The sequence below is a fragment of the Saccostrea echinata genome, unplaced genomic scaffold, assembly GCF_033153115.1.
Source record: "Saccostrea echinata isolate AGI-Se365-2 ecotype Australia unplaced genomic scaffold, CSIRO_AGI_Sech_v1 ptg000030l, whole genome shotgun sequence".
NCBI lineage: Eukaryota > Metazoa > Mollusca > Bivalvia > Ostreida > Ostreidae > Saccostrea > Saccostrea echinata.
In genome coordinates, this window is record NW_026889779.1 from 23,863,021 (window position 1) to 23,877,779 (window position 14,759).

At 33.1% G+C, this 14,759-nt stretch overlaps 1 protein-coding gene across 1 annotated transcript; it reads right to left on the bottom strand.

Moving 5' to 3' along the window:
• Window positions 1–283: 283 nt before the first annotated feature.
• On the bottom strand, window positions 284–716 carry LOC133196587 (uncharacterized). Its single transcript, XM_061332453.1, has one exon. The coding sequence runs from the start codon at window positions 699–701 to the stop codon at window positions 339–341; it is 363 nt and encodes a 120-aa protein (XP_061188437.1). The 5' UTR covers window positions 702–716; the 3' UTR covers window positions 284–338.
• Window positions 717–14,759: the final 14,043 nt, after the last annotated feature.

Genomic DNA, 14,759 nt, shown 5'->3' on the forward strand with positions numbered 1-14,759 from the left:
TTTATACAAAAAAAGAAAAAATTCTCAGTGGACGTATAAAATGCTTGAATGGGAAAAACTGTTAGAAAAACAACCGAAAAAAGGTTAAATCACTAACATCAATATACTCTCTGATTTCTTCTTATTTTTCATATTCATAATGCCAAGTTAACAACACTACAAATCACAACAGATCTATAGCTCAAATTGCACAATGCCCAGAAAAGACAGATGTCCGCTAGAAGCGGACGGTCGCCTCAATATAATTGGGGGAGGAGGGAAGGGGGTTGGCCATTTTTAATAGCAAATATATTTCAGCACATATTGTCAATAAAGATACAACCTAGGATGTGGTAACGTTAGCTTTGTTTCCGGACAGCTGTGCATGCGACAGATACAGGTTCCTCACTTCGTTCCCAGTAGTCTAAAGATCGTCGGTACTTGAGTACCGGAACATTCACTTCTATTAATTCACAGTCATATTCCACGGGGGTTCCATTCAGTTCAAACACTACCGAGGATCGGGTGCACGTGGTGGAGGGGAGTTTCCGGGGAACACGCTCTACGTCATCTATCATAATAGTGGTCCACGGGCAGATAGAGCTTGTATCAAGTCGCTCTGACTCCTCGTAATCGGCGTAATCCAGTGGCCGAAATGGAGGGTCAAAAATATGGCATCCGCGACATCTTGAGAGTGGATGTGACTTACAGTACATTGCCATGATTGCTAAAAGTGCCATCAATTTAACATATATAACGTGGACATTCATTTTTTGTAGCAAATACTGGAACCTTGATTATTAACTGAACTTGAGGCAACTCTTCTATTTATAGCTATCACTCCGGTTCTAAGCATTTCCGTGAATTCCCCGTAAGACGTCAATTCAAACCTGTGAAAATTAAAATAGCGGATATGGTTACTTAATCAAAATGCGTATTGAGTAAATCACATTTAAAATTTGAGTACACGTACATTTTCTTTTGAAGGGGACTTTATAAAGTACTAGTTGTACATGCATATGTCAACAATTGGATCAGTCATTTGGGAACATTCATTTACCACTTGCATAAATGGCTGTTTTTCATTCAATCACTTAAAACTTCTTTGGAAAGTAATTGTAAATTTAAAGCTGAACATCTAGAATAATACAAATCACTATAAACACGTGCTTTATGCAGCAATGAAATCTGATTGTGCAAAAGAGAGCATTCATAAAGATTGTTTTAAACCTCCAGCAGACAATTCATATTTAATTGAAAGGTTACTCATATTAAATTTATTATTGTGAAATAAGGATAGAAAGTACATGACAAGAATAACATTTGTTTAGATATGCTACATAGTCGAGGTTTTTCTAAACACTTTTCTTTATTATGCATTTTTTAAAAGGCTGATAATATATAAGTGATTTACATAAGATAATTTAAAACATTTAGTTGCATTAATTTTCTCAAACAAATCATTTAATAGGTAAAAAAAAAATAAATCTTATGTTGAATATGCTTTTGGCACTAAATACTTTATAAAATACTTTTATTTATTTATTTATTTTTACTGGATCAATAAATTAATAAAAACAAAGGCATGCAATTTTACATGTGAATTCAATACCGAGATTTTTAGAAATCGCAGATTTATTTCCAGTGACGAAATTTGACTCATTCGAAATTTCCCTATCGCCTATAGTAATCACGAAGAGTGGCGTGTACTTTCCGTCGGTATTTTTATTCATCCAATGACAACATGAGTTCGTTGAAATTGACTCACTCCCACTTAGGTCACGGGTTCACTCTGATTGTACAGGGTGGATTATCGCTGCAATATTGATCATGCGTATATTGCACAAATTTTTCAACTCATACATCTAGGAAGTAAATAAGCCCTGCTTTTTGAGTTAAATAGCTGGGAGTGTATATGGGGATACACAACAATTCATTGGTCAATTTTCAGAAGCACTAAATTACAATGAAAACCGCACCCGACCCGTAAATCCTTAGGTCACTGTTCTGTATAGAGTACAGATGTTATGTGATATTAGCTTCACCAAGTTTATTTTTAATTTGGGTTTTCTTCCTCAAACACCTATTTTTAAAGTCACCTTTACTTAAAAAAATAAACTATTTATCGTATAATTTTTTAATTTCTTTTTTACATTGATTATTTTTTCTATGCTGCAGAATTATAAAAGAGACTATCATTTCTCAGTCAGATCATAAAACATTAACTTTTATGAATGGATTTATCTATCTTAGTAGTATTTTGTTATTTCAATGGTATATTGTTTGCTATAGCCGGAGGCAATTAGCTGTGTATGGGATTAGGCCTTCATTTACATAAATGATGTCTGTATTTGTGGTATTTTATAGGATGGCTGAAAAATTTTACAAACGGTAAGCTTTTGAATTAAAATCACATTTTAAGGACATGTAGTAGGTGTGCGAAAATTAAAAATCTCCCATGCATTCCTAAAGATGGGAAGTTTACTATGGATACCCAAAAGGTTCCAAGCCTGTTATACCTAAAATGTAACGACATGAGCACTTACTTTAGAATGTAAATTGTAATTTGTAAATTGTTTTATAAATTTAGTCATTATAAATTTGCCCTAATTTAACAGGTGTAAAATATGGATGCAGGATATGTCAATGTGCAACTTGTAATTTTGTCAATTCTTGATATGTAACATGCAATTTTTAAAACCTGGAAAGTTATGCTAGTACCTATTAAGACTTTTAAAAATTTAACATTTATTGAAAACAAAATTAAGGTCTTATTTTACAAGTGGTCAAAAATGCAAAATGCATAATTAAATATAAATACAGTATGCAAGCATAGAATATACAGGTAATGTACATGTATGTTGGCTTTGGCCTACTTTATCTTCAGCATTGCATTGAGGAATGCTTCAACAGGTATCCACTTAGTAAAATATTTAAAAATAAATCTCGGGATTACCAAAATGGCAATATACAAGAGTCATCATGGATGGAATGCCAGAATAACGAACAGCTTCTGCTCAAAAGTCCAGAAAAAACTGAGATCACAGCAAACACAGACCTCTGGAAACAAATGAGGTGGGAAAAGATGCCATGTGGAGTAAATATATCCTGTCGATCAGTCACAACCGCCGTGAGCTTTTTTTCTTGATCAGGCAAACGGAATAGTCTGTAATCAATTCAGTATATAAATAATGTACTATTTATTTGTATTAAAAATATCGGTCAATATTTGACCTAATGAAAGGTATTTACAAACAAGGTCATTATGTATCGACCATAGAAACCGTCACGGTAGCTCAGTCGGCAGAGCGCTCGCTCCGTAATTGGAAGTGTTCGAATCACGGTCGTAACAGACCTAAGTCGATAAAAATAGGTAGCAACTGTTCCTCCGCCAAGCGCTCGGCAGTTTGAAGTGAAAGTTGCAGGTCTCTCGGATGAGACCTTAAAAACCGAGGTCCCGTGTCACGGTAGGCGTTGGCACGATAAAGATTCCTCACTGCTCAATGGCCCTGAGTGCCGAGTAAAAGTCTAAATTTGAAGCCCTTCACCGGTATATGATGACGTCTCTATATGAGTGAAAAATTCTCGAACGGGACGTAAAACAACATTCAATCAATCAATCGACCATAGAATTTGCTAAATACTTACTAAAATATAATTGACTATACTTTCGTAGTATCAGCTTATTTCTCAGTAGCCTACCTATGTTTATAAATTGATCATACTTAGCACCCTCTTACGTATCGAATGGGAGACCAAAAAAAACCCGATGCAGGTGATCATGATACATTGTTATTATACATAAGGAAAGATGAAGAAAAGTTGAAGTCATAAATGTTTATAATAAAGTTTAGTGTTAGTTTGCCACCAATATCTTATTCTTATCAAAAATGTGCAGAGTCTGTGGTTCTTTTATTTCCAGTTCAGAAGGATATATTGTAACAATATATGAATAAATGTTCATTGATAATACGTCGTCGATATATTTAAATGTCGATTTGAAGGGTACAGTACGTGACATCTCAATTCAAGAAAAAGTTTTTCAACAAAAAAAATTGCTTCTAAGTTCTAAAGAATATAAAGACACTAAAAACAGTTCGGTTGAAAAAAGGGCATATTAAATAATACCATTTGGAGTCCCAACAGATTGCTGAAAAACCTGGTCTCAAAGACATTGTTAATAAAGACCTGTGGCATCTTTTTAATATCAACTTCAGAGTACTTGTGTGTAGACTCAAAATGATTTTAACAAAGTAATTTTATAAATGACCATTCACAAAATATGAAAAATCTCCAACTTCCATTTTTCATTAAGAAGCAGTTGTCATTGAAAACAAAATTCCTAGTCTTTATCTCCCATACATATTTAGAGTTACATAATGCATAAAGTGTTGAAAAGCCATAGGTTTTGATGCTACTGATTTTGGCAAAATACTGTGATTTTAAATTTTCTAAAGGGCTCAGACCTTTTTAGTATCCACATTTGACTAAATCCACTTATTGAATATGTTGTTGCACAGAACTGCTGAAGTTTCTCCTTTAACGCGGATAGTACTTCCCTTGGGAGTAAAGAAGGAGGTCTATTCAGTAGAGCATATGCTAATTTCTCTATTCACTTTTTTCCTAAGCGTTTTGGAATCCAGTATAGGTATGGTAATTCAAATTTAATTTGATTGTTGGGAATACATGTATTGAAAATAATTCCTGTATGTTTCCTTTGAATAGGTTATAGCCTTCATTTGAATATAATGCAAGCCTTTTACTCAATAAAGCTTCAATGCAAGTTTGGAATTTGACTTTGATGGTGTGTGTGCATGATTCAAAAGACGAAAAAGTTTTCAGTTTGACACGCATTTTTACAAAGCATTAGATGGGATGGAACGATTTTCTTAAAATTTATAGATAAAGGAATGAAGAGAAAGTTTGTTAAAAAATGTAGATATATTTTCTTCAAAGGAGATGGGCGAACATAGCGTGCAGAAAGCCTATAGCTTCAGATATATAAAAATCATGTTCAGTTTGTGAATTTAGTATTTAGAGTAAAGTTCTCATTATCGTAATTTATGAAATTATGATAAACAAAACTTTTCTGAGGAAAATTTTCTCGGCAAAATTTATTCTTTTATTAAAAAAATTAATGTGGTATTCGTGTGGTTCGAACCCTAGCAATAAAAATCCTGAGTATCTTTTCTTTCGAGACTAGCACGCTAACCACTAGACTACACAAGTCATGATGAAGTGTGGCATTTAAATCATGTTTGTGATATGACCCATGACTTAATGGACTTCAAGTATTTCTCGAAAAGTTGCGAATGTTGTGTCATAAAAGTATATTTTTAATGTATAGTGGGTCATTGCTCCATATTTTTGGTAACCAAAAAATGTATATTTTTATGCAAACTTTGAAGATTAACTTTCAAAAAGGTGGAGCGAAGACCCACTCATATCGAAAAATAGTATTATAGTTGGAGAAAATGACTCTTTTAGCCCGCTTTTGTGTGTGTCTTATATTTCACAGGCAAATAATTTCAATCTTTGCGGGATTTTTGCAAATTGTAGAGATTTTACATAAAGTATATTTTTATGTTAGACGAAATATCAAGGAAAATTTTGATATAATTGAAATTTAATTTTTCATCTTCATATTTGTCACACTATAGGCTTATCGCTCGTCATGTTCACCCATCTCCTTTGTGTCCACCATTAAAGAATTTTTTTCATTGAATATGGTCGCATCAAAAATTAAAATAACTTATACGGCACTTATTCGGTTACAGATACAGAAATGTGTTAGTTCATAAGATTTTTTAAACTGTATACTTATTAACAACTTTTCTACCTTCTGAGAATCTTATCAGTGTTTTACATTTTTGACTATGTCTCGTTGCTTAATTGCAACTTTCTTTAATATTGAACTACATTAAATCAACCGGTAAGTCATAATTATTAATTTTCAGTGTTAAACCTTATTATAAAAAATGTTTGTATCTGGATCACGTTTAATATCAACCAAAAACATGACAAGCCTCTACAAATGTAAATAGATCTAATTTGTTGCCTTTGCATTTTTCGTAAACAGTTACCTGAAACCCGGTTATTTGAGGTTTGTATCACAAAACTTTCAAATCTTTATTGGTATGAATTAGTTCTTTTCACAAAACGTTGTTTAGAATGAAGGACAATTTTCTCTATACTATCAATACTTCAAATGTTCACGCTATTAGAAACCTTCATATACTACTGCAGATCAATAAAGTCCAATCTATTTTTATATGATGCCAATGTCAAGGATTGGGACGACAAGATAATTTTTATGTTTACGTGTCTAGAATTATATACTGTTTCGATTTTGTTAAAAAACAGAACACACCTAATTTCTTTGTGTAACTTCTTTTGTATTTTAGAATGCATTCTGTCAGGTCTTTAAAATATCATTCAATAAGTACAACATTAACGTGGAATCACCATGCTGATTTTTACGGAAACCCAGTAGTGTATTGATATACAAAATCATTAAAAAAAAAAGTTGAAGGAAAAATTACGAGACGTCCAGGAAAGAAATCATTCAATAAATTATTATTAATATTCTATTTCTATGCAAAATATCAATGGGTAAAAAAAAAAAGAAAACAAAGTGAAAATATATGTCATTAACATTCATGATTAATGAGTGGAAATTTATCAAATTGTAAATAAAATGTATTTAATAAGATAATCTCAACTACATAAAAAGGCATTAAAAAAGCAAAAAATAGAGGAATTCTGTTGCAGCAACTTTGACTTATTGTCATTTATTAACAATCAGCATTTAAATTCTATTCATAATGGGGGGGGGGGGGGGTCTAAATTAATTAAGGAGTGCCGACGATCAAGATACTGGTATTTTTCCTGTTAGCTTCAAAGTTTTAGGACTGGTAAGTAGTTTCCAACAAATACATGTAAAATCTTCATTTTAATTACGTGAGATTTACCGTACATGAACTAGATTCCAAATATTCATAAAAATCCTTACAAGTAAAGATACGTGCATTGCAGTTCCAGTAAATATTCTACCAAGCCCCTTTATATTTAGGAAGTGAATTAAATCCATATATATTTTCAAAAATTCAGCACCACACTTTCAGAAAATTTGAAATCACTACTTTTTTCCAAAATTAATAACAGCAAAATGTAAGACTTCAACACTTTATACAATGTTAATCATATATGGTACAAATTCCGATGCACCAGATGCACATTTCGACAAATCATGTCTCTTCAGTGATGCTCCCCATTCCTCGCCAAAACTTAAAGACTAGGCTTCTGACATCATATACAACTGCTTCTTCAATAAAATTGGAACTCAAAATTCCATATCTTGTGATATGTCATCTTTAAAATATTCACTCTGATTCGACATACAGTACTCTGAAGTTGATATTAAAAAGATGCTGGAGTTCCTCAATGACATTAATTTGTAGCCTCTTCCACCAGTCTGTTGGAATTCAGGTATTCCATGATCAATTTTTAAACAGAGCCAGGCTACTTTTACTATTTTTAACCTTTATCAAAAACCTTAAGAATTAAATTGTATCATTAACTTATATCTGTATTATTTGAGTCAATATCTGAAAATACCAAACAACAGATATAGACCTTAACCTATGTTTTGAATGAGGTGTCCCTTAATTTCCATGAATATCAAAAGAATTCAGTGAAAGATGAACACTTTACAGCTTTCGAAAACACCTAGAACAGGTTTGTTGAGAATCGAATTTGAAATATACTACAGTAAATGTGTATATGTAAAAAGGTTGAGTGAAAATATCTTTGTTGAACCTTTTGCTCTGTGCTTTCTAATTAAAAGTATGGTGATTTTAAATCTCTTGGCTGACTTCATTAACATGCGATTAACCTCTTCATGACCCGTTTAGAATTATAATAAGCCACGTGGATCTATATTGTCACAGGTTAATGCCTCCCGTAAATGCTAGCTTGCGCTGAAACGTATCCAGTGTTGTCGGCAAAGGTTTGTAAATATAAAAATGGATTTTTAGTTGATTGTGATTATTGAACATATAATTGCGTTCCCAAGAAAATATTGAGAATATTTCTTTCTATTCAAGCCTCCTGTGCTATATTTTTTCTTCAGACTAATAGTCAGTGAGCCTATTGTTTGTTTGTTGTTGATATTGGAGTTTTTTATTTGTATTTCATTAAATCATTAAACCATGCATTTTCCATCCAGTAAATATTATTAGTTTTATAAACTTCGCCAATAATCCTCTCCCCTCCCCCCCCCCCTCCGCCTCCTTAAAAACGTAATTTAAATAAATCATGCATATAGCAAAAGAATACAATTAAGAAATGGAAATTATTTAACAATGTTTTCTTATTCTAATTGTAAGCTCACTTAAACTCTTTATCTATAAAAACTCTGTAGTGTACTGAACACCTTCCTTATATAGCATCTAATTTAAATGTCTCCGCCCATTTCCTTGTAATAGAGAAATTGTAGTCTCTTCGAGGGAATATGTTCCGGAGTTTTAAGTGTGATATAGGTGTTAAAAACTGACTGTATTTTTGTTACGTTAAATTATTCATTATAAATATAAATTGCTTTAAGGACGAATTCTTGACTGTTGTCTGACTAAATGAAATATTTGCACAGTGATATTTGCTTAAATATTTTTTATATTTAAATGAATGGTTCAACAAAACCATATTTTTTCTTCAAGTGTTAATCCAACTGAAAGAGAAACTTCAGGAGTAGTGTACAACATATTTAATAAGTGGTATTAATCAAATGAAAATACATAAAAACTCCAATGAACTTGAAGAAGATTTGAAATCACAAAATTTTACAAAATTTAATAGCATCAAACCGTACGCGTGCGACTTTTCACACTTTATACTTTATACAACCACTCCCATGATAAATTAAAGTCCAGGCGTTTTGACATCATAGACACTGCATTTTCAATGAAAACGGAAATCGTAAATTTACGTACCTTGGCATTGGTCATCTGCAAAATCATTTTGTTAAAAACATTCTGATTGTACACACTAGTACTCCAAAGTTGATATTAAAAAGATACTCGAGTTTCTGATTAACAATACATGTATATCTATGTAGTTTTTGGAGCTTAAGTCTTCCAATAATCTGTTGAATTCCTATGGGTACTAACAGGGCCCTGTTATTAGCACACCTATTTTTTGTAATCATATTAAGCAGAATTTATTCAAAAACTTCTACTTGAAAAGAAAAAGTCGCTTGCTGTGGCCTTCAACTCGACATTTAGATATATCGACGACGTACAATTAACAATTGTTACTTCCATTTATTGCCGAGATCAAAGAAATGCCGCTGACATTATTCTCCAGTAAACACGAATGTCATCAAAAAATGATCAGATCAGAAACACATATCAAACCTGTAGGTGAAATGAATATTTCACTGTAGAATCTAATACATATTTAGACCATATCGATGTGTGGGTGACAGCTAAATAGAAGAGGAAGCAAAGCTAATTTAAAGACAGGGTTCATTAATGTTAGACGAAAAATAATGACAAAAAAGTTTATGATACCATGATATAAAAAGTCTCGTTTAAAGTCAACATTTCGCAAATTCTATGGTCGATACATATATGATCGTGTAAGCAAACACAATCTATCATTAGTTGAAAGCTGACTGACGTTTTCAGTATAAATTGTTAGGCCATTATTTTCACCCTGAATTGTCTACGAATTATTCCGTTTGCCAGATCATGACAAGTAGCACACGGTGGGTGTGACCGGTCGGCAAGGGATGCTGACTCCTCCATGGCACCTGATCCCACTTCTGATTTTTTACGTGCGTTATCTTCAATATTTCATTATCTTCCCTTTACACAATTATACACTATTTTTATTGTACGATTTTTCTGTTTACTCGATCATGACAAGGGACACACGGCAGGTGTGACCCGTCAACGGGAAGAGGAAAAAGCAGCGCCTATATATATATATATATATATATATATATATATATATATTAACATCTATCTGTTCTTAAATGAAATTTATAACACATCATTAAAAAGAACAACTGAATGGAGTCATTCTCTTTAATATGGAGTGGACGAAAAATCTTGCTCAAATGGTCATAGTGAACCTGACCTTTAAAATATGCCCTGTATAATCAAGGCCATGACTGAATTAGCATCTTATATCAAATTTGAAGAAAAAAAAATGATGTGACTAGTGTGCCACTGAGAATTTTACTCGAGGCGCTGCTTTTTCGTCTAAGTATTTATTTCAAGCATGACCCATCGTACAATCTCTACGCAGTGTTGTGCACTTGCGGTACTTTGAAAAGAATAAAGCTGAATTAATCTTATACGATCATTATTTAGAAAAACGTTGGCTTTTCCTACCTTAGCATTCTGTTCCCTTGGTTTTACATCCTGAAATAATAACATAAATCAACTCCTCAGTCCACATCTACGGTACCCGAGAAGGCATGTGGGAAAACATGGCGTGTCCTAATTTATTTTCTTTATTTGTTGTTTAAAATCAACATTTTATGGTGTTTGATATGTGATACACTTTGAAGCACGGGGGATTTACCATAAAAGACCTGTTGTAAAAATAAGTTGCAAAAACTATTCAGATTAAGAAAATTTATGTTGTTTACGCTCCGGCGAAAACTCTTGCAAGCAAGTGAATTGTCGAATTTTTAACTTTACTTTGTAAACTATCTTAAGTCATCTATGAAGGTAACTTTTTGCCACATAGGTCACAGTCTTTTCTGAAGCGGGAATTGAGTTAAGTTGTGAAAGGATCTACATTTGTATTTATCTTTAGTAATGAGATTAAAATTAAACGCAGCTTTTGGCGCATTTGACTCGAAGGCAAAAATACTTGTCTAGTATATGACTGTATGCTTATTGAGAAATAAAAATATTTTGTTAAAATATGTATAACTTACCCTTTGTGAACTCTAAATTATTTTGCTAACCATTTCCAAACGTCCCATTAAACCTACAACAAAATATCAACATAAGCAAAGTTTATTAATTAAAAAATAAATATTTTCTTTAAAAGTTAGGAATCATCTCTTTTTAAAACTCTATTATGTAAAATTTTCTTTTCATATCTTAAAGCATGAAGGTAAAAACAGATAACAGAAAACATTATCAGCTTAAAATAAATCTATCTAAACAGAAAACATTATCAGCTTAAAATAAATCTATCTAAACTTTGACAAATTTTAGATGTGAAGGAATACGAATGTACGAGGGCTGTTCGGAAATTATTGAGACAATGTGTATATTCTTTTTTCTAATGAACGTCTTTCGGTGAAAATTTGCATATAAGTTTGACAAATAATAAAAATTAATAAAAGCAAAAAATATTTTACAACTATTTTATTTCTTCTTCTCAGTGATATATTTATGTGTCAATGGTAGGGGGACCAGGCGCAGTCACGAAATCAGATGTTGAAAATATGTTACACCAACGTTCAAACTCCCGGTGGACTCATAGTAAGAGCGAAAATAATTCAATTTATGCATATAATTCTTCAATTTAATTTTGACTTCATTTTGTGCAAGTTTGTTAGAATTTCGATCAGAAATACGGAGATCATAAATAAATTTAAGCGCAGCATAGAAATCAGAACGACGACAAAATGGGATTTGACGTCAAGGCGGCGCAGCGAGCATACTTTAATTTTGTGTAGCGCTATGGAGAACTCTTTTCCGGACTAAACGACCTGCTAAAACAATAACAGTTCAAAAATGTGTTTAAGGATTTTATTTTTTCATGGGTATATATTTTATTCTTGCAAAATATTCAGCAAAAGTAAAAACAAGAGCTCCAGACAGCCATCAATTATTACGGAGTAAATAACGTTGACCCGCTATGCAAAAATCGGCACTGCGTGATGCAAATTCAACCTGAAATTATAAACATGCATATATCTATCGACCTGGAGCAGCATCGCTACGTAATTTTAACGTCACGTCAGCCAGAGATGTTTTTGCAAGTGAAACGATCGGGAAGCGTTTACTCTTCTTTCTCTGTTATCACATATAACATTCCAAAAATCAAACTGTCTTTTTTCTTAAACAATTCTTTAAAAAATAAAATTAAAAAATGTGTGCTGTTGCTACCTCGGTGTAAAAAATTTAGGAAGTGTCATATACAGGTTGAATTTGCATCACGCAGTGCCGATTTTTGCATAGCGGGTCAACGTTATTTACTCCGTAATAATTGATGGCTGTCTGGAGCTCTTGTTTTTACTTTTGCTGAATATTTTGTAAGAATAAAATATATATCCATGAAAAAATAAAACCCTTAGACACATTTTTGAACTGTTATTGTTTTAGCAGGTCGTTTAGTCTGGAAAAGAGTTCTCCATAGCGCTACACAAAATTAAAGTATGCTCGCTGCGCCGCCTTGACGTCAAATCCCATTTTGTCGTCGTTCTCAGATTTCTATGCTGCGCTTAAATTTATTTATGATCTCCGTATTTCTGATCGAAATTCTAACAAACTTGCACAAAATGAAGTCAAAATTAAATTGAAGAATTATATGCATAAATTGAATTATTTTCGCTCTTACTATGAGTCCACCGGGAGTTTGAACGTTGGTGTAACATATTTTCAACATCTGATTTCGTGACTGCGCCTGGTCCCCCTACCATTGACACATAAATATATCACTGAGAAGAAGAAATAAAATAGTTGTAAAATATTTTTTGCTTTTATTAATTTTAATTATTTGTCAAACTTATATGCAAATTTTCACCGAAAGACGTTCATTAGAAAAAAGAATATACACATTGTCTCAATAATTTCCGAACAGCCCTCGTATATGCCTGTGCCCTCTCAATAATAATGTCTGATGACCTTTTTTTTTACTTGTCAAGGAAGGTACTTGATAGTGGCCCAGACTGAAAATGTATGGTTGTGCCCCCCCCCCCCCAACTGAAACTGCTTCTTACGGGCCTATGCTGTTGTTAAAGACATTGTGTAAACTTTGTTGGTTGTTAAAAGAATCAAATATATTTCAAATGATTGATTTTAATAATATGAAATATTTGCTGGTATTACTTAGAATGGAGATGGGTGTACAAGGCGTGCAGAATGCTTATAGCTTCGGATCTATAAAAATCATATTCAATTTGTGAAATTAGCATTTAGAGTAAAGTTCTCATTATTGAAATTTATGAAATTATGATAAATAAATTTCTTAGGAAAAATTTTTTTTGGCAAAAATTATTCTGTTATTGAAAAATAATGTGGTATTTGTGGGGTTCGAACCCTATAGCTAGCAATAAAAATCCTGAGTATCATTTTCCAGGCCCGTAGGAAGCAATTTGAGGGGGGGGGGGGGGGGGCAGCCATGCATTTTCAGTTGGTGGGGCACTATCAACTACAAAAATTCCTTGACAAGCAAAATAAAAAGGGCCATCAGACGTTTTTATTGAGGGGGCACAAACATATAGTGGCTATGTTCTCTATGGTAATCTATATATCGGCAAAACTATTGGGGGCACGCCCCCCGTCCCCCGGTTCCTACGGCCCTGTTTTCATTCGAGACGAACGCGTTAACCACAACGCTACGCAGCTCCTGGTGAATAGTGGCATTTAAGGAGGCTGGGGGTCAACAAATTAACCACAAATTAACCACCAGATTTAACTTATTTTTTTAGATATGATATCTTAAGCTGTCAACTATCATTTGGCAAAGAAAAATTTCAAAAATTTTAGTTTTAAAATTTGATCATTTTCTATATTTCATATAGAGCTCTTCTCCTAAAGGAGATCAATATAGTCTAAAATTAAATCATGTTTGTGATATGAACCTTGACTAAATGGACTTCAAGTATTTCTGGGAAAGATGCGAATGTTGTGTCATAAAAGTGTATTTTTAAGGTACAGTGGGTCTTTGCTCCATGTTTTTGTTAACCAAAAAGTTAGCTGCAGAACTGTAGCGTTATGGTTTTGTATTTTAGCCTTTGGCATAAAACTACAGATCCTGTAGTGTAAATAAAGTGCAATTTACGGCGCAAGATTTTCTGCGCACTTTGGGTATGCATTTCGCCACTTTCCAGCAATGTTCAATCAACGACTTTTCATCCCCTAGTTCTAGGAAGCCCCCGGAAGCTGACGAATTATTACAAATTAGAGATGTTTTCCCCTTGATTTTAGGATAATGGAAATATAATTTCAACATAGAAAAAAATTCAAACCGGGGGAGGGGGAGGGGAGGTAGGGAGCGCACGCCCAGCGCGCTAGCGCTGGACCCACCTTTGGTATCTTATTTCAAGTTCACTGGAATAAATCGAGTCAACATACCAATGTATAAAGCATTAATTTCAAACAGCTCAAAAAACTTTTTAACTTAACATGCTTTTGTGAACTTTAATACATATTTTGGAAATAAATGCTTTGCTTTTAAAAGATGCAAACAGAATTTATTATGATTTTGCAATTTATAATAGATTTTGCATTCATTTTGTTGCTTCCTTTTTTGCACGAATAACATATTTTATAAAATACGCCTAGTTTGAATTTTTTTCACGCTTCGCCCCCAGACCCCCACCAGGGATTTGACCTGGACCCACTGGGGGCTTCAATGCAGCCCCCCCCCCGCCTTCTACTGCGCCCCCGTTATGAAATTCCTGGATCCGCCACTGGATACCACAGAGTCTGACACATCTGTTTCATATTTGAAAAGTTTACTAGAAAAAAGGCGTTAATGGTAATCTAACTACAAAATTTTTTGATAAACGTGATGATTTCAACTTT

Coding starts and splice junctions, on each gene's coding strand:
- LOC133196587 (XM_061332453.1), bottom strand. CDS start 701: ATGGCAATGTACTGTAAGTCACATCCACTCTCAAGATGTCGCGGATGC.